The sequence below is a fragment of the Peromyscus maniculatus genome, chromosome 4 (assembly GCF_049852395.1).
Source record: "Peromyscus maniculatus bairdii isolate BWxNUB_F1_BW_parent chromosome 4, HU_Pman_BW_mat_3.1, whole genome shotgun sequence".
NCBI lineage: Eukaryota > Metazoa > Chordata > Mammalia > Rodentia > Cricetidae > Peromyscus > Peromyscus maniculatus.
Genome location: NC_134855.1, coordinates 67,093,005 through 67,114,060, shown reverse-complemented (window position 1 = coordinate 67,114,060; position 21,056 = coordinate 67,093,005). Strand labels below are relative to the sequence as shown.

Sequence of the window (21,056 nt, the reverse complement as noted above, 5' to 3'; positions counted from 1 at the left end):
TAGATGTGGAACAAGGATGACTGGACTGCTACTCATATCACCAAGGATGCTACCTGGAAAACAGGACCCCAAGAAAGACACGGGGATCACCCAATGATGGAGAAATGGCTGAGATCTACATGAACAACCTGGACATGAGTGGGAATAATGAAGGGCAATAGTCGAGGGAAAGAGAGCCTGTGGGAGCTGGAGATCCCAGCTGGATCAAGAACAGAGAGGGAGAACAAGGAATAGGAAACCATGGTAAATGAAGACCACATGAGAAAAGGAAGAAACAAAGTGCTAGGGAGGCCCACAGAAATCCACAAAGATAACCCCACAATAGACTGCTGGCAATGGTTGAGAGACAGCAGGAACTGACCTACTCTGGTGATGGGATGGTCAAACACCCTAATAGTCGTGCCAGAAACCCCATCCAACGACTGAGGGATCTGGATGCAGAGATCCACGGCTAGGCCCCGGGTGGAGCTCTGGGAGTCTAATTAGCGAGAAAGAGGAGGGTTTATATGAGCGAGAATTGTTGAAACCAAGGCTGGATAAAGCACAGGGACAAATAGCCAAACGAATGGAAACACATGAACTATGAACCAAAGGCTGAGGGGCCCCCAACTGGATCAGGCCCTCTGAATAGGTGCGACAGTTGATTGGCTTGATCTGTTTGGGAGGCATCTAGGCAGTGGTACCGGGTCCTGTGCTCATTGCATGAGTTGGCTGTTTGAAACCTGGGGCTTATGCAGGGATGCTTGGCTCAGTATGGGAGGAGGGGACTGGACCTGCCTGGACTGAGTCCACGGGGTTGATCTCAGTCCTCATGGGAGGCTTTGCCCTGGAGGAGGTGGGAATGTGGGGTGGGCTGGGGGGAAGGGAAGGGGGCCAGGAGTGGGGAGAACAAGGGAATCCGTGGTTGATATGTAGAACTGAATGGTATGGTAAAATAAAATAAATGGAAAAAAAACTTCAAAGAAAGAAAAAAAATGGATTAATAAGTGTGGCTCTTTAATATATAAAGTACTTTTCAGTGATAAGAACACACCAAAACAAATTATGTTATTTACAATCTATTTTGCATCCAACAAAATGAGTGCAACAACAATTATACAAATGTAAGTTAACCAACAGGTAATCAGTCAAATATGTGAAGAAGAATTTATAGTTTACATATATATTGTCAAAGATGCCCATTCTCGGGGTAAGACTAGAACATGTGACAATGTCAGTGTTGCCAACGGTGAGGACTGGCAGCTACTTAGCCCTCTGTTAGTGACGTAGTCAGTATGGGAAGTAAATACAGAAGTTATGCTCTTTGATTCACTTATAGATTTTTTTTTAAAGAAAAATTCCTCACGCATGTGCATGCAGAATCACATACAAAGTGTACAAGTGTATTCACCACAGAACTGTCTTTTTTTTTTAGTAATAAATAATAGATTTTTTGGGGGGGGAGGAGCTGGAGAGATGGCTCACTGGTTAAGAGCACTGGCTGTCCTTCCAGAGGCCCTGAGTTCAATTTTCAGCAGCCACATGGTGGCTGACAACCACCTGTAATAAGATCTGGTGCCCTCTCTGGCATGTAGGTATCAATGCTGGCAGAACACTGCATACATAATAAACAAATCTAAAAAAAAATAGATTTTTTTTGGTAACAAGACAGAAACAATCAAGAAGGGGAATGTTTCAATAATATACAATAGATATGATAAATTATTTTATAGTGATTAAAAGAAAATTAAATCAGGTCTACATCCACCAACAGAGAATCGTCTGGAAAGCAATATAGAGTGAAAAAATAGGTTGAAGAGAGGCATAATTGGTTGTGATGGTGCATGACTGTAATACCTGAACTTAGGAGTAGGGATAAGAGGATCTTGAGTTTGAGAGCAGCCTGGGTTACATAGCCAAAACTCGGTGAAATAAAAAACAGAAACAAACTGGGCAGTGGTGGTGAACACCTTTATTCCTAGTACTCAGGAGGCAGAAACAGGTGCATTTCTGAGTTCAAGGCCATTCTGGTCTACAGAGTGAGTTTTAGGGGAGACCCTGTCTTGAAAGACCAAAAAAAAAAAATCCAGAACCCCCCCCAAAATAAACCAAAAACCAGAAATAAAATGAGTAAACAAGTGAATGGAGTAACAGTGTGTGTGTAATATATGTGTGTGTATGTATTGTATATGTATTCTATATATATGACACATCCATGTGTATATGTATATATGTGTTTGTGCTATAATGTTAATGTGAAATGAAACCATTGAGCATCAATATTTTTCCTTGGCTTATATTTGTGTATATCAAACAATCTATCAAATTCATCAAAGTATTTTCTTTAATCAAGACACCTAGAAGATTTTTTTATATGTGAACATATTCATATATGATTATTACAAATGAAAAACTAAAACTAAAGAGACCTGGTACACATATGAATGGTGCCTATTGAGGATCAGAAAGTGATGATTGTCCTCTCTCTTTCAGTACTTTATTGTTTTCTTCCAGGACTTTATTGTTTTCTTCTAATTTGTTTGCCCTTTCCTCTAGTTGTTTACAGCGTTCTTCCCATTTTTTGTCTTTTCCTCTACACAAGCCACTAACTTCTTTATGACGTTATTCATAAGGCTGTTGTTTTCTTCTGCTTCTTCCAATTTTTGATGTTCAGATCTAGATGTTGGCGGCGGACTAGGTTCTGGTGATGCTGTATTGCTTTTCATTTTGTTGTGTGTACTTCTGCCTTGACGTCTGCCCATCTCCTTATGGTTCGTTCTTGGACTTATCAGTGCACTTGTTTCAGACAGAGCTGACAGATTCAGGAATTCTCTCTCTCTTGTCCAGATGGGAGCTCCCTTGTCCAAATGGGAACTCCGGGGCATGATGGAAGCTCTTATCTGGATGGGAAACTGGGGCAGGATGGGAGCTTTTGTCCAGACAGGAAGTCAGTGGTAGAATGGGCACTCTTATCCTCTGGTCCAGAAGGGAAGTTGGGGGGCCTGTCCTCTCTCTCTCAAAACAATGCATTTTAGTGCTGGAGTGACGGCTCAGAAGTTAAAAACACTTACTGCTCTTGCAAGAGGATCTGGGTTCAGTTTCCAGCACCCACATGGCAACTCATAGCTGCCTGTAACTCCAGTCCCAGGGGGATCCAAAGCCCTCTTCTGGTCTCTTTAGGCACCAGGCATATACATGGTACACATGTGTACATTCAGGCACTAACACATGCATGTAAAATAAAGAATAAATCTTTAAAAAAATCCAAGATATTCTGTTGCAAGTCTACCCCCTGTGCCAAGAATTTCCCGTGTCTCCACACAATGACGTACATATACACACATGACACTTCCTGTCTGAAGATATTAACCTCTCTACTGCTCTCTCCACACATCACCTGCATGACTTCTTTGCTCTTCAACCACCTTTATTTCTGCTCTCTACTCTTCAATTACTGCTTCTTTAGTACAACATCAGACACAGCCAAAAGTTTGCTAAGCCTCTGCTGGCCTAAAAGGTGGTAACTACACCCTGGGGATAAATTATTCATTGTTTGTATTAACAAAGCATCCTAGGCATATAAACCTTTCTGATGCTGCTTCCTTGCCCCCAAATGAGAGCTTATCCTTAGGCCACGCCCAGGAAAAGGAGAGAGGACATGAGAGGAAGAGCAGATGTTGGCAATTGGAGCTTGGCTTGTGTTAGACAGGGAAATGGAAGAATAAGGACCTGAAATACAGTCAAACTTCAGTTTTTAGTTTTGTGGAATACATACCCAGGAATGAAAAGAGAATAGCCACATTTGAAACATTTTTTTTAGAACACCCTTATGGCCTGGAAAACTGCTTAAAACAGTGTTTTACCCATGTATTGAATGAATCCTTGTCCAACAATTAGAGCTTGGATTTTGAATGGATATGAGTGTGAATACAAGCTTTTGTCAAGTGTTGTTATTGTTGTTGTTTAGTGGAGGAAATCAACTCTCTCTCTGCCATAAGCACCTCCGTTTATGTACAAAATGTTACAGTAGGGGAAGAAACAGCTGCTTTCAAAGAGAAGTTCTTTCACTTGAGAATCATCACTCTTGTAGAGGTGGTGAATTACTGACAGGTCTTTCCCAATCACCCAGTCCTTTTAAGACTCAGCATTTTTAGCCACACCTCATGTGACAACAAGCCTACCTATGAAATATGCTGGAAATTAAAGCTCAAGAGATTCAAAAACTGAATTTCAGGTTGGAGAGATGGCTCAGTGGCTATCACTGGTTGCTTTTTTTTCCAGAGGACCTGGGTTCCATTTCCCGCACCTGCATGGTGGCTCAAAACCATCTATAACTCCAGTCCCATGGGATCTGATGCCTGCTCTAGGCCTCTGAAAGCATGCATGATGACCAGCTTTACATTTGGAAAAACATCTACACATATAAAAGTAAATAAAGAGGAATAATAAATGAACAATAAGTTAAAAGGCAATTTCAAAGACTGTTCACACATTCAGGACAACTGTAAGACATTAGCTTGTGACCATTCTGTGAAAATGTGGTCTCCATGTAATTTAGTACCAAGTTTTCTGTTGCTTTAGTAGGACATTTTCAAACCTTTGAAACTTAGAAAAATAGAAAATGTATTTGATTAATACTACTTTTCCTTCCTCGTTTTAACTGTAGTGCTGATCATGAAAGCATCAACAGTGTTAGCACTGATCTATTTCACACCAGTCAACAATCAATCATGGAGGGAGAAGGGTTCACAAGATTAAACCCCTAACTGAGGTGCTATAGAGAGTTGGTGGCTTCAGGGGAAGGGGAGGACAGTCTTCTTTAAGGGTGTGGTCCCTGGTAGGCTAACCATTCTCCAGTGGATATCCCCACACTCATGACTACGTGCATACATACATATGTATTCATGTGTGTATAGGTATGTGTATTTGTATGTATGTATGTATGTATGTATGGGCAGCACAAATTTGACTCAGAGTGCTATAAAAAAAGGACATGAAACTGGGGGCATCAAGAGGTGGAGGAAGATCTGAGTAGAGTGTATGGTGAATATGATAAAATATATTGCATGATATTTGATGTTATCATATTAAATAAAATAATTGTTTGGACCCTTAACATTTTGCCCTCATAGGTTTCATACTATTTCTAACAAAAAATAGTAAAATTGCATTTTATGGCTGCACTGGTAAGTGATGAATGTTCAAGTTGAATTTACATTGTATTTACTTTTTTTTTAATCTTAAAGAAATAGAACATTTCTTAAAGAAATAGAGTGTGGGAATACCTAGATTTATTGTAGCCTCTTTGCACTGTTCCTACTTGTCTTAATGTGTGAGTCCATTCTACTTATACATACTTCTAATATAAGCTGACATATCTATCAGTTGAAAAATGAATTAAGAAATACAGTTTATATGCACATTGGAATATTATTCAACCATAAAATAAATAGAATCCTAGCATCTGTGGCAATCAGGGTAGGCAGGGGGACAGGGTGTAAAGGGAGTTAGGCAAACTAAGAAGCCAAACATTGCATATTCTCACTCATATGTGGAAGGCAACGCCTTTGATCTCACTGAAGTTGAGAGCACAATAGTCACAGAGGCTAGGCAGGTTGGAAGAGAGGAAGAATAAGGTGAAGTTAGAAAGTGGGTTTCAAAATACACCTATGCAGGAACAGTGAGTTCTCAGCAGAGTGAGCAACTGTGCTCACAACAGTTTGTTATGTATTTTATGAAGAAGAACAGAGGAGTTAAAGAGTCTCAATGTAAATGGATGATAAATTTTAATGGGGCTGGAAAACCTGCTACCCTGATTGGAATACAGACTTTGTCTATTGTATGAGGAGACTACATCACCAATAAATATAGTGATTATGCCAATTAAACATTGAAGCAGAAGAAAATTGATTAACCTAAATTTTATTGCTTTGAGAGAACAAATATTCATGAAACAGCACTAGACATTGTTTTTAAATCACAAATCACCAGGTTTATGCATCACTACCTTTCCTCATTTGACCCCAGAGCTTCTTCATAACTCTTTTGACCTCCTCATTTCTGAGGGTATAGATTAGAGGGTTCAACATAGGTGTCACCAGAGTGCAAAACACAGTCACGGCTTTGTCAGTGGGTAAGGAGGTCATAGGCCTTAGGTACAGGTATGAACAAGGTACAAAGAATAAGACAACAACAGTGACATGAGATGCACAGGTAGACAGGGCTTTGCGACGCCCTTCTGAACTGTGATTCCTCAGGGAGTGAAGGATGACCACATAGGAAGCAACCAGCATAGAGAAAGTGAGTAAACACAGTGACCCACTGTTGGCAGCAATCAGTGGTCCTAGAGTGTGAGTGTCAGTGCAGACCAACTCCAGGAGAGGTATTAAATCACACATAAAGTGGTTGATTGTATTGGGACCACAGAAGGGCAACTGGGCCATAAATAAAGTCTGTATTCCTCCATGGATGAATCCCAGGATTACAGCAGCCACCACCAAGAATACACACACAGGTCTGCTCATGATGGTCATGTAATGCAAAGGCTTACAGATGGCTACGTAGCGATCATAGGCCATAGCAATGAGCAAGATGATTTCATCAGCAGCAAAAAAGTGCTCAGCAAAAAGCTGAGTCATGCAGCCATTGAAGGATATGCTGCTCTTCTCAGAGATCAAGTCATAGATCATTTTGGGTGCTATGGAAGAAGAGTAAAAACCATCTATGATGGACAAGTAGGACAGAAAAAAGTACATGGGAGTAGCGAGGGCTGGGCTGATGAAGATGGTGACTGAGATGAGCATGTTACCTGCCAGTGTGATCAAATATATTATTAAGCACACAATAAATAAGAGTTTCTGCAGATCTGGGTCTTGAGTCAAGCCTAGGAGGATGAATTCTGTGACATTGTTCATTCTTTCAAACAGTTTAAATCAGGCTGTATTCATAATGTCATCTGAAAAAAGAGATAGATTGTCCCATTAATATTATTTTAAATACTAAATTGAAATACTTTGTCATTTCATTGTTGTAACTGCTGAAATCGAAAAGCTACATTTTTACTTTTATAATTAAGATCACTTTGCAGATAATTTTGAAGATGGAAAGTGGGTTAGCTTAGTTACTTTATGATAACACTACAACAAATCAAAGTTTAATTATAGTCGTTGGCTGAAGTCAGCTGTGGATACAATTCTATACTAAAGAAACAAATCTTGCTAAATTGAAAGCACCTGCACTCTGTGGCTTACTGTTCCTCTCTACCACATGAATGATATCCATACACCTAAAGACAGACATGGCTGCAGATTGAACCTTTTCCTTTCTGGATGTCAATGATCCATCTTTATTACAGCTCTTTTAATGTAATTCATTTCACAGGCACAGGTTTCATGCCCAATTCACACCCACTCTTTTGTGTTCCTTTAATCTATATCTTTGAATGAATACATGAAAGTGGCACAAAGCCTCCTTAGGGGCCCTCAGTATTTATAAGGATAATGTGTTTGAAGTTACACTTCTTTCATGTCTAGTAATATGCTTCTGTTAGACCAAACTGTCTTCTACACTCACATTTAAAAAAAAACTGAGACTAAGGTCACCCTAAATTTATTATTGACAAGATATAAATGAGAAGATTAGCTAATATAGTAAGCTTTTCCTTTTGGGATAACTTCAGTGAAAATAACATGAATTTGTACTTTTCATTGCCAAGTGCTAGAAAGTTTGAGGATATACAATATTGTGTTCTTTTAAATGAACTACATTTGGCTTTTCAAGAGCTGACAGTGTTGGCATTTTAATCTTTCTCTTCCTCTTTCTCCTTCTCTTGTTATTATCTGTTTAAAAATGTCATATAATTTTTACAACAGTTTTGGCTACCAAACTCAGAATCCTCACCTCTCATCTCCTATAAAAATGAGGAAAAACACATTTGGTTTTCAGATTGGCTAAGTCCCTGAGTGTCTCTGTTCTGTTCATGGGTACTGAAGATGGGGGCTTTGTGATTAATAATTCTTAATGGGTTTAATTCAATCACAAATCCTAACTTCAAAGTGGCCATGTGGAAACTATGAAAAGGGGGGAAAACTTCAAGTGGTTACAAACAGAACTGTGCACAGTGTGCTTGTAAGACGTTTTTAGCAATGCCTTCATTCCCAACACCATCTGATTTGGAAAAATTACAGAAAGTATTTTCTATGGATAACTTAATGTTATCATGTTACATTTATGAGTTTCATAGGAAATACTAAACTTTTAGTACTATATAACTACAAGTTCTCTTCAGTGAGAATAAGTTGTCTAACTCAAGTTCAACTGCTTTAAAGGAAAAGACATAGTTTATACTGACTTGGGTCTAGTTGGTTGTGGATTCCTCTGTTTGTAGACTGAATACATCATTGTTTCTTTCCTCTGGAGATAGCACATACAGTGTGGTATTCAGCAGACTCTATAAGCTGACACTGGAATTATTATTTTCCTATACACTCTCCATTTTAGTTATTATTGTCCATTTGGTTCCCAATGTGAGCCAAGATTGCTTCAAATATAAGTTATAGAACAGCTCGTTGGGACATTTTAACAGTTCTAGGACCCCATTCTTATGACCTTTATCTTTTCTTATTAAATTCAATCTAAGTGAAAACATTATTGAAATCAGAAAATATCACTGTATTCAACCATCAAATAAGTAAGTGAAAAAGCAACTTGATTTTCTTTACATATTTGTCTTGGGCTTTGCTTTCTAAGAGTCCATAAACACTGCAGAGAGAATTCCTTTCATTCTTATCTCAAACTCCCCTTTATCTCTGTTTCCTTAGATACTCACCAACAGCAGTAGCAGCATCCTCTAAACAAATCTTCATTTGTTGACATCTGCTTGCTTCTTACGTTGGCTCACTGACCACTCTTCATCTTTTTGATTCTTCCTTGATCCTAAAAAAAAAATTTAAATCAGTGGCTCTCAACTTGTGGGTTGGGACTCCTTTGGGAGGGTTGCCTAGGACCATCAGAAAACACAGATATTTGCATTATGATTCATAACAGTAGCACAGTTACAGTTATGAAGTAGCAATGGAAATAATTTTATGGTTGGGAGCCACTACAACATGAGGAACTGTATTAAAGGTTGCTTCGTCAGAAAGGTTGAGAACCACTGATTTAAATAGATTTCCACAGTCTTTAGAATCTGGTTGAGCACTGGCCTCTCAAACACCCAGAGGATTGGTAATAGTTTCTGCTGAAGTCTTTGCCAAGGAAGTTGTCAAGATCTTTTGGTTATTCCCATTTGGTACCCACAAAGATCATTAGCAGGGCTAGTTTTAAACTCAACTGGCATTAAGTAGGCATTAGGTTGTAGTTTAGATTAAGATGAGTTGAAAGACTTTGACAGCTACCTTGTAGGGCTTGTTGGCTGATTGTGACATTGTGGAACCTGGACTAGGAATGGAAATGTCATCATTCAAGATGATGTGCTTGATTACTATTGTAGATTGTGATTAGTTTTATTTTATTTTACGAGTGAATGACTAAAGAGATTAAATGGCAGGATTCTCAGCAGCAAAGATTATGTAGAAATTAAGAAGTCATAGACTGCCACATTCTCCTGCTACCAAGGGGAATGTATCTTTTGTTCTCTACTCCATTGGCAGAGGATGATAAAGCTTAGCATTAGGTCCTATGCTCTAGATCAGTAGCCACTGAGGAAGTCACACAGTCAAACACTTGTGTAAAAATACATCAGTTAATGGAGAGAAGCACAGGATCACTGTAGAAAGGAGAATCTACTATCTTCTCTTCTCCAGCTTCTGAGTTGATAAAGATTTGATCTCTTTTGCAAGCGTACTTCTTTTTCTTCATTATCAACTTTTGATTTTAAATAAAATTAACATATACTCTTGAATTCCAGGGCTTGCAAAGCAAAATTTTTTGTTTCGTGGCTGATAGCCATCCTTTTTTTGTTTGTTTGTTTGTTTTGTGCCTTTGTTTGCCACCAACCTCACTCATGGGTTCCTCTTACTTTTTATTTCTAAACTCATTTATATATATGGTTATATGCATATATATAGGATCCTGTTTTAACCAGTTGAATTGTAACGTTAAGTGACATTAAGCATATTCATAGTACCGTAAGCCATCTTCATCATCAACTTCTAAAAAACATTCTTGTTTTTCTTATTCTTTAAGCAGTTAGTTATTCAGTTATCTTTCTTTTTCTAGGTCCCTGGCAGCTACTGTGCTAGTTTATGTCTAGGTGAATCAGTTTATGCTAGACACAATGTATATTGAAATTACACAGTATCTATCCTTTACAGATATCCTTGTGAGGGTAGTGGTGCTAGGGATTTGAAACCATGGCTTTGTTGATAGCACACAAGTACTCTATCTTCAAACTTCACACACAACCCTCTTTGTGTATGACCTGTTTCATCTATGGTACAGAATTTTAGGTTACTTTGTATTGGCTTACATTCCAGAATTTGATTAGTTTTTGAGATTGACTCAGTAATAAATGGTTTCCTTGAAAGGCAATCTTAGAAGTAGATGGTGTCACAGATCAATTCTGCCAAATACTTATAGAGCTAGTATTGCTTTTCAAAACTGTTTTCATTTTAATACAATCCAGACTCAAAAAGACAAAAATTGCTGTTTCCCATGTGTAGATCTTAGTTTGTAGTTATATGTATGTATAAATAGACAATGTTGGTTATAATCTATGAAATTGGACAGGAGATCATAAGAGGTGCTAAGGAAGGTTGGGGAGCACAATATGGTGACGTTGACTTGAAAGCAGAGAGCATCCTATGAGGAGTGTAGGGGTGTGAAGGGAGGGTCCTGTGTTAGGAGAATGAGAGAGAGAATCATAGGAACAAACTGTGTTTAAAATGTCATAGACTAAACTCATACTGTGTATGCTAATTAAATTAAAAACAACAACAACAACAACAACAAAATCATGATCTATTTTCGAATGATAAGTTGACACACGTTAAAAGTCAGTCACTGCCTAAGAGAAGATAATTGCAGTCTATCCTGTAGTGGACAAAGTGGAATGCAAAGGTCACTTCTACAAAGATAATAGCAAAGTTAATCAACCAATAGATGAACAGACCAATAGATGAAGACCCTATAGTACAGAGATGCGTATATGATAAACATATTTTCATAAGACTGGCAGCTTCAGTTCAAGACAATTGACTTTGACAGTGTGGGTATCATCAAAGACGAGAACTGGCAGCCATCTCCCACACTTCTGGTAACATACCCACTACAAGAAGTCATTTGATAGTGTCTATGTATTAAAAAGTAAAACTTAAATACTTAGCTTTCTTAAAGAGTTTTAGGAAACTTCGTCATGAATGTGCCATGGAAGCATGTACAATATATTTACCACAGATGTTTTTGTAATAACACATATTTGTTTTTGGTTTTGGGTTTTTTTGGGGGTTGATAAAACACAGAAATAGTTAAGTATGAGAATTCTTCAATAACATGTAGCTGGTATGATGGGTTATTTTATAGCAATGAAAAGAAAGTGAAATCAGGTGTATACTTATCCACCAATAGAGATGGGTCTGGAAAACAGTACAGGGTGAAACAGTAATTGAAGGCCGATGTAACACTGGTTGTGATGGTACATGACTGTAATCCTAGCACTCGGGAGCAGAGACAAGGGGAACTTTATTTTTATTATTAATTAAGTTTATCAATTTATTTTACATCCCAACTGCGGTTTCCCTTCCCTCCTCTCCTCCCAATTCCGCACCTCCCTCAATCCACTCCTCCCCTTTTTCTGTTCAGAAAGGGGCAGGCCTTCCATGGGTGTCAACAAAGCATGGCATATCAAGTTGAGGTAGGACTAAGCCCCTCCCCTTGTGTTAAGGCTGGGCAAGGCAACCCAGCATTAGGAACAGGTTCCTGGAAGTCAGCCAAAGCTTTAGGAACAGGCTCTGTTCCCACCACTAGGATTCCCACAAGTAGATCAAGCTACACAACTGTCACTCATATGTAGAGAGCCTAGGTCAGTCCCATGCATGCTTCCCAGCTGTCAGTTCAGATGCTGTGAGCTGCAGTGAGCCCAGGTTAGTTGTTTCTGTGGATTCCCTTGTGATGACCTTGACCTCCCTAGCTCATACAATCCTTCCTCCCTCTCCTCCCTCTTCCTCCCTGCTCCTCCTCCTGCTCTGCTCTTCCTTCTCCTCCTCTTCCTGCTTCTCCTCCTGCTCCTCCTCCAACCCCCCTTCTCCTGTTGAATTGAAGGCTGTCACTATGAGCCCCCATGAGGTTCTTTTGGGTTGGCTTGCTATTCTGAGGATTCCCTCCACTCAGCCCAGTGCTTGGCTGTGGATCTTTGCGTATATTTCCATCAGTTACTGGACAAATGCTGTTCGATGACAGTTGGAGTAGTTACCAGTCTGGTTACAGGAGATGGCCAGTTCAGGCTACCTATACACTGTTGCTAGGAGTCTTACATAGGGGTCATCCTTGCAGATTCATTGGAGTTTCCCTTGTATCAGGTTTTTACCTGACCCCGAAATGCTCTCTTCACCAAATTACTTTCATTTTCTCCCTCTCCATCCTCCCATCAACCAGATCCCACATGTTCCCATCCCCACCTGCTCCCAGTCTACTCAGGAGATCAAAAGAGGAGACTTTTACATTTTAAAACTTCATTAAAATGCAGACTCACATTTACAAATGATCTTTAAAGCAGAAAAAATAAAAGTAAGTAGACATGGTACCCATAAGAATGATAATTATTTAAGCTTTGTGGAAAATATATTGGGCAATAAGAAGACAACAGTCCCTGTGCTTTTTCCAATCATGGTCTCGATATCTCTTGCTCATATAATCCCTCCTCTCTCTCGCCGATTGGACTCTTGGAGCTCCACCAGGGGTTTGGCCTTGGATCTCTGCATCTGCTTCCACCAGTCACTAGATGAGAGTTCTATCATGGCAGTTAGGGTGTTTGGCCATCCCATCACCAGAGTAGGTCAGTTCGGGCTTTCTCTCAACCATTGCAAATAGTCTATTGTGGAGGTATCTTTGTGGATTTCTGGGGACCTCTCTAGAACTCTGCTTCTTTCTGTTCCCATGGGGTCTGCATTTATCATGGTGTCTCTTTCCAGGGGATACCTTGCCTTGGAGGAGGTGGGAATGGGGGGTGGATTGTGGGGGAAGGCTGGGGGAGTGGGAGGAGGACAGGAGAATCCATGGCTGATATGTAATATTAAATTAATTATAAAATAAAAAAGAAGACAACAGTCATATTTGAGATTTTCTATGCCACAACATTATTCTATAGTCATGGAAAACTACTTAAAATGTTTTTTTTTTTCACCTCTTCAATACCTGTCCATCAACTGGAGGATTTCTTTACCTCCCACTGCTCCTGCTTCTGCTCCTCCCTCTGCTCCCCCTCCTGCTCCTCCTCCTCCTGGTCCCCCTCCTGCTGCTGCTTGTTCTCCTGCTCCCCTCCTGCTCCTATTCCTTCTAGTCCTCCTCCTCCTGCTTCCCTCCTGCTCCTCTTCCTGCTCCTTTTCCTGCTCCCCCTCCTGCTTCTCCTCTTGATCCTGCTTCTCCTGCTCCTCCTCTTGTTCCTCCTCCTGCTCCTCCTCTGGCTCCTCCTTCTCCTATTGAATTAAAGGCTGTCACTATGAGCCTCCATGAGGTTCTCTTGGGTTGGCCTGCAATTCTGAATCTTTAGAAAGATGTTCCTTTTCTTTTCTTTTCTTTTCTTTTCTTTTCTTTTCTTTTCTTTTCTTTTCTTTTCTTTTCTTTTCTTTTCTTTTCTTTTCTTTTCTTTTCTTTTCCTTTCCTTTCCTTTCCTTTCCTTTCCTTTCCTTTCCTTTCCTTTCCTTTCCTTTTCTTTTCTTCTGTTTTCTTTTCTTTTCTTCTGTTTCTTTTGAATGCTGAGCAGAGCAAGTGCGCTTTCTGGTATTCTGGATTCCTTACTCATTCTTGAATGCTATTCTCTCTGCTATGTGACTGGCTTTCCTGTTGGCTTGATCCAAATGACATGGCTTTTTCTCCTTTTTATCTTTTCCCTTTGAGCAGCTACCAACATTTATAGCTTGCTAACCTTGGATTTTTCTTCTAAACCCTAATGAAATTGTCTTCAAGGTAAAAAAGGCAGTGAATGCACACAATTCTTGTATTCTTGTTCTGTTTACACTCGGGAGAGCAGCAAGGAGGTAGATGAAGAAGGAGGATTTTACGTTACAGAACTGTTGACTTGAATTTTATCTAAGCCCAACTTTAGCCCAACTACTTTAAAGCCAGTCTTAGTTATAATTCAAGTGTTAATATCACAAAACACAACAATGTGAGTTAATGCATATGTAATTAGCATGATTTAATATTTTATTATCACCTTCACCATCAAATCATTATAACAGTGATCATCACTCTTAACATCTTTTCACTCTTCAAAGAAATTTTTAATTTTACTTTTTTGAGAATTTCATACCCAAAGCACTATATTTCCATCATTTCCACCCCTCCTTCTTGTACCACTGCCTGTTCTTTCTTTAGACTCATCATCTCATCTATAGTTAATTTTACATACATGTTTAATATAACTTACTGAATCCAATTAGTGCTGTGTGTATGTCTCCTTCTTGCTTTACCTCATTGCATTTCTCATTTAGTTTTGCTCTGTGAACTAAAATTATATCTTTAAAAGAGATGAGTTTGATTTTTAAAAGCATATTGTAGTGGAATAATCTTTTTGCACACTGAGAAGATGTGTCTTTACCAAGGAGCCTTCTGATTGGTTTAATAAAGAGCTAAATGACCAATAGCTCGGTCATTGGCCTTCTTCCTCCCCAGGTCCCACAGTGTACATCTGATTTCATGTCAAATTTATTCCACTGAGAACTTTTGAACTCAAGTTTTTTTTAAACAATATTTTGAATTGTCATATATTCATTGTGCACAGTACTGAATTTCATAAAGAGGTATAGGTGGAACTTTCAGGTATAGAGAAGATCCTGGGAAGAAGAGATGCAGAGAAGCCAGTCAGATGTGGAGGAACAAGTTGGACACACAGAAAGGGACAGAGGTAAAAGCCATGTGGTAGAACATAGATTAATAAAAACATAGGTTATTTTAAGTCATAAGAGCTAGTTAGGAACAAGCCTAAGTTATAGACACAGCTTTTATAATTAATAAGTCTCCTTGTCATTATTTGGGAGTTGGCTGGCAGGACAGAGAAAGACTTGCTATATATTGTTGCTTTCATATGTTTGCAAGATAGGCATTCATGGGAAATCATAGTCTGGTACCCATACTTTTTGATGTCCTGTGTATAATCTGACCTGATGCAAAGTCTGAAAACAAGGGAAATACTGTCAGCAGGAGTTAGTGCAATCCCTAGATCAGACATATTTCTGTGCTCCCAACAGAAACCACAAGCTTAGCGCAGAGGGAAATCTGGTCCTTATTCTCATGTGTCCAGTCTCCTCCTTCCTTCAGAGGACCAAGAGAGAGTGGAGGATCCTGAGTGGTTTTTCATGTTTCCCCAAAGAAAACCTTCTTTTATAAAAAAAAAAAGTGAGTTGTCATACATACAAAATGATGGACTACACTAAGCCATTTTTATACATGCTTTCTTCTCACGTGTCTGCTCCCTGCTACTCTGTCTTATCTGCCTTTTCTCAAATCATTGGTCTCCCTCCTCCCCAGGTCCCACAGGATTTCATGTCAAATTTATTCCACTGAGAACTTTTGAACTCAAGTTTTTTTAGTAATATTTTGAATTGTCATATGTTCATTGTTCACAGTACTGAATTTCATAAAGACATTTCCATATGAGTATACATTGTACTTTGAACATACTCCCCCTGGTATCTCCATCCTTACTTTTCTCATCCCTCTTTCTCCTCTTTCTTATTCTAGAGAGTATTCTTCTACTCTCATGTCATACACACATAAACATATGATCATATATATATATATATATATATATATATATATATAAAATCTAGGTTTCACAAATGAGAGAAACATGTTGTCTTTCTTCCTTAGTTTGATTAATATGATTATCTTCTGTTGCATCCATTTATTATAAATGACATAAGTTCTTTCTTTACAGCTGAAAAATTCCATTGTTTAAACAAATCATATATTACTGTTTATCTTTGGCAGTTCCACACATATACATAACATACTGTGATCATATGCACTGCCACTAACTCCCTTATGCTCCCTTTCTCCTGCTGACCTCTCCGATAGTCCGCTACTTTCATGTCTTTATTTTTATCTAGGTCTTACGCAGTAGCCTCAGCTGTTGTGTGTTCAAGATTGCACTGGTCATGTCATATGCACAAGACAGCATTTCATAGCTCCTATATATCCTCTGGCTCTTTTTTTTCTCTTTTTCCACAATGTTCCCTGGGTCTTGGGAAGGGTGATGAGGATGTCTTATTTCGACTTGAGCACTTTCAATCACTTATTCTCTGAACTTTAGTTATGAGGCTCTGTGTTAACAATTGCCCACTATAGACAGAAGTGTCCATCAAACATGGTGAAAGCATCACTAATCTGTGAGGATAAATATAAGTATTTAAAAGGGAGTTCCACTACATGTCTACTTAGCAAATCATGAGTAGTAACATCTCTCTCTTTCAAGCCTGTAACTCTTTTCAGTCATAGGTGATTTGCTAAGTTTACAGAACCAGATACGCATTCCTGCACAAAAATGACCCAATCAGAAAGCAGTTGGTTAGCTCTAAAACAGTCTTGCCACTATTGAACGAGTGCTCACACCTTGCCTTGGCTGGTTGGAATTAGCATACGGCATCCACATATGGGTAAGACCATTGATGATTTTTCTCATAGAGTGTCCTCTATTGCAACTTATGGCCCTGTGAATGTTGATCAGCCGGGAAGAAGTTTTCAGTTCAATTCCGGCTTGATTTCCCCGTGTCTTGTATTCAAACTGCAACCTTTTAAATTCAGCAAAAGGTTCTTGCAATCAGTTCTATTTGGCCACCAAAAGTGGTGTCAGTAATTTGTGTTGTTTGGGAAAGCTTCAAAGATCCCACAACAATAGCTCAAACATCATGCATGTTACTGGAATTTATTTTGAAAATAAATTTTTGTACAATATATTCTGATCAGAGATTCCCCTCTCCCTGGTCCTCCCAGAACCTCCTCCAAAAACTCCATACCCTTCGTTCTCTCTTTATAAACCCAACAGGCAAACAAACAAACACCAAATAAACCAGAATAAAAAACCCAGAGCAAATAAAAACATGAAACACACTAACACATGGACACAAAACACACACACACACACACACACACACACACACACACAGCAAATGAAAAACATGAAACACACAGAGCAAATGAAAAATATGAAACACACTTATATACATGGACACCACACACACACAAACACACACACTCACCAGAGCAAATGCAAAGCATGAAACACACACAGGAAGACACTACACACACACATACACACACACACACACACACACACACACAAACACACACACTCACCAGAGCAAACAAAAAACATGAAACACACTTACACACATGGACACTACACACACACACACATACAATATGAATCTTAAAGAGTCTTTTTACACACACACCACAAAACAAAACCCATAAAAAAGCCAAAATTGGAAACCATAATATAAAGCAAAATCTAGTAAGACAAAAAAAAATACCCAAATAAAGCAAGATGAGGAATAAAGTCTATAAAAATACCAGAGAGTTCATTTTGTGTTTGTCATACACTGTTGGGCATAGGCCCTAACCTGAAGTGTGGTTAATATACCCGGTGAGACTTCTTTGGAGAGAACTAATTTTGCCTTTGCAAGCTGATGTCGGTTGGAGATAGCTTCTTGGTTAGGGTTGGAAGTTCATGTCCACTCCCCCTTCTCAGCCTGGGACCCTGTCTGGCTTGAACCTGTATAATGCTTCTATGTGCTGCCACAATCTCTACGAGTTCATATATGCATGTGGTGTCTTGTGGTGTCGGGAAGACACTGTTTCCTTGGAGTCATCCATGCCATCTGGCTCTTACAATCTTTCTCTCTCCTCCTTCACATAGATCACTGAATCCTGAAGGGTGAAGTCTGATGAAGACATTGCATTTAGGACTGGGAGCTCCAAGGTCTCTCATTCTCTGTACACTGTCCAGTTGTGGGCCTCTGTGTTAGTTCCCACCTATTGCAGGAGAAAGCTTCTCTTATGATGTGTGAGTGAGGCACAGGTCTATGGATATAGCAGAATGTCATTGGGAGTCATTTTATTGCTATATTCCTTTAGCAGAACAATAGTATTTGATTTCCCCTAGGCTGATGGGCATGCTGGGATTTTTTTTTTTGTTTGGTAGACTATGGCTTCTGAGAGCACCATATGTATCTACTTGTTAAACTCTTTTAAAAATTATGTTACTTGTATGTATGTTTCCAGCACTGACCATTTGGTATTGAATAATCAATTGATGTGCTCCTCCTTCCTGGAGAAGACTATTTCTCCTGCTTTCAGCATTCTTTCATTGCCTGTTGTATTTGTGTAGGTTTGAGTTCTCTGGGCCTTTCCCTTGTCCACACTACCATGTCTGTTGCTGCTGTCCTTGTTCAGCTTATGTTGAGGCAATCATGTCCGTGAGACTTCATGGGTGTAGCTTTGAACATTACTAGGAGACAGAATTTCAGAGCAAACTCCCTGATACTTTGGCTCTTACAATCTTTCTGTCAATTGTTCATTATATAGACTGAACAATTTGTATTTATGTATTTAAGGATATACATATGTATATACATAATGTATGTAACAATAATTATTAACAAAAAAAAGAGATCAGAAATTTAAAAGAAAGCAAACAGAAAGGGTTATACAAGAAAGGGTTATACAAGAGGATTTGGAGGGAGGAAAGGGAGCAATGATGTAATTGTATTATAATCTCAAAAATAAAATAAGTAATTAAAAACAAACAAAAAATATAAATAAAATAGAGCAGCAAAAAAATCAACTGAGAGTGACTTTGACTCAGGTTAGGCTATGGTACCCTTTCGTTAGTTTATAAAGTCACAGGTTTCCACAGGGTTTTTCATATATTCTTAGTTTCTGTTTATCCCTCCCCGTCACTCTCACTTTTCCCCATCCCCGTATCATTTAAACATTTCAATCTCTAGTATTTACACATCTACTTTCACATCATGTGTGTTTTACTATTCCTCCTCTCCAAATCCCTCCCCTTTTCATACCTTCTTAATTTCTTTCTTGCTTTCAGGGATCTATCTACAGGGGCTTTAATTTAAATATAGAAATGTAAACATTCAAGCTAGAATCCACATGTGAAAGAGAACATACAGTATTTGTCACTCTGGATCTGGGTTATCTCATTCCATATATTATTTTTTAGAATCAATTTTTTATGTGAAAATTATTTATCTTCCTTTTTTTTTTAATGTGGAATAAAATTCCATTATGTATCTTGCCACATTTTCATCATCCATTCATCAAGTGGTCAGCATCTTGGTTAATCTGATGTCTTAGCTAGTGTGAATAGAGCAGCAACGACACACATGTACAGATATCTCTATTGCACGTCAGAGTCCTCTGAGGAAATGCCTAGGCTATACCCAGGTCATATTGTTCTATTTTTAATTTTTTTGAAAAACCCTGTTTTCCACAGTGGTTGTATTAGTTTACCCTTCCATCAAGGTGAATAAGGGTTCCCTTTTTCCTGCTTCCTCCTCAGCATTTGTTGTCATTTGTTTGACCTCACTGAAGTTGAGAACAGAGTAAAGGTCACTACAAGCTAGAAAGGGTGAGAAAGAAGAGGAAGATTTTGAGCTGGGGTAACAAATTCCAACATAGAAATACATTCTAAGCAGACTAGGGTGACAATAGTTCCTAATAATTTATTTTAGATACTATGCAAAATTGGAAAAAAGAAATGATAAGTTTTTAATGTCATAGAAATTCTTATCATTCTGATGTGTTCATACACATTTTCTACATGAGTTATTATATTGTTCCTATTACATTAGTATGAAAGTCATCCATGTGTTAATTTTGATGCACAGTATAATAGACATTATCAATTTAAATCATTTAGGGAAAAGAAATCCATATGGAGTATCACTAGATATTATTATCTAAATATAGAAAATCACTGGACTTCTTTAATTTTTGTTTGACCTTATTTGACCCAAGAGTTTCCTAATAACCTTCTTGACCTCCTCATTTCTGAAGGTATAGATTAAAGGGTTCAACAGAGGAGTCACCAGGGTGTAAAACACACTCACAATTTTGTCAATGGGGAAGGAAGTCATTGGTCTTACATACAAGTATGAGCAAGGTACAAAGAATAAGACAACAACAGAGACATGGGAGATACAGGTAGACAGGGCTTTTCGACGCCCTTCTGAACTGTGTTTCCTCAGGGAGTGAAGGATGACCACATAGGAAGCAATCAACATACAGAAAATGAGTAAACACATTGACCCACTGTTCATAGCAATCAGTGGCCCCAGAGTGTGAGTGTCAGTGCAGACCAACTCCAGAAGTGGTATTAAATCACATATAAAGTGATTAATGGTATTGGGGCCACAGAAAGGCAACTGGGCTATAAATGTAGTCTGTATCATTCCATGAACAAATCCCACAATTCCAGCTGCTACCACCAAGGAAACACACACAGATCTTCTCATGATGGTCATGTAGTGCAAAGGCTTACAGATGGCTACGTAGCGATCATAGGCCATGGAAATGAGCAAGATGATTTCAGCTCCAGCAAAAAAATGCTCAGCAAAAAGCTGAGTCATGCAGCCATTGAAGGATATGCTGCTCTTCTCAGAGATCAAGTCATAGATCATTTTGGGTGCTATGGAAGAAGAGTAGAAACCATCTATGATGGACAAGTAGGACAGAAAAAAGTACATGGGCGTGGCCAGGGCTGGGCTGATAAAGATGGTGACTGAGATGATCATGTTACCTGCCAGGGTGAGCAAATAGACTATTGAGCACACGATAAATAAGAGTTTCTGCAGATCTGGGTCTTGAGTCAAGCCCAGGAGGATGAATTCTGTGACATTGCTCAT

At 38.8% G+C, this 21,056-nt stretch overlaps 2 protein-coding genes across 2 annotated transcripts; both read right to left on the bottom strand.

Moving 5' to 3' along the window:
* Positions 1-5,944: 5,944 nt before the first annotated feature.
* LOC102906916 (olfactory receptor 4C45-like) lies at positions 5,945-6,902 on the bottom strand. Its single transcript, XM_006998318.2, has one exon. The coding sequence runs from the start codon at positions 6,891-6,893 to the stop codon at positions 5,973-5,975; it is 921 nt and encodes a 306-aa protein (XP_006998380.2). The 5' UTR covers positions 6,894-6,902; the 3' UTR covers positions 5,945-5,972.
* A 13,236-nt stretch (positions 6,903-20,138) lies between these two features.
* On the bottom strand, positions 20,139-21,056 carry LOC143272635 (olfactory receptor 4C45-like). The gene has a single exon (XM_076568410.1). The coding sequence runs from the start codon at positions 21,054-21,056 to the stop codon at positions 20,139-20,141; it is 918 nt and encodes a 305-aa protein (XP_076424525.1).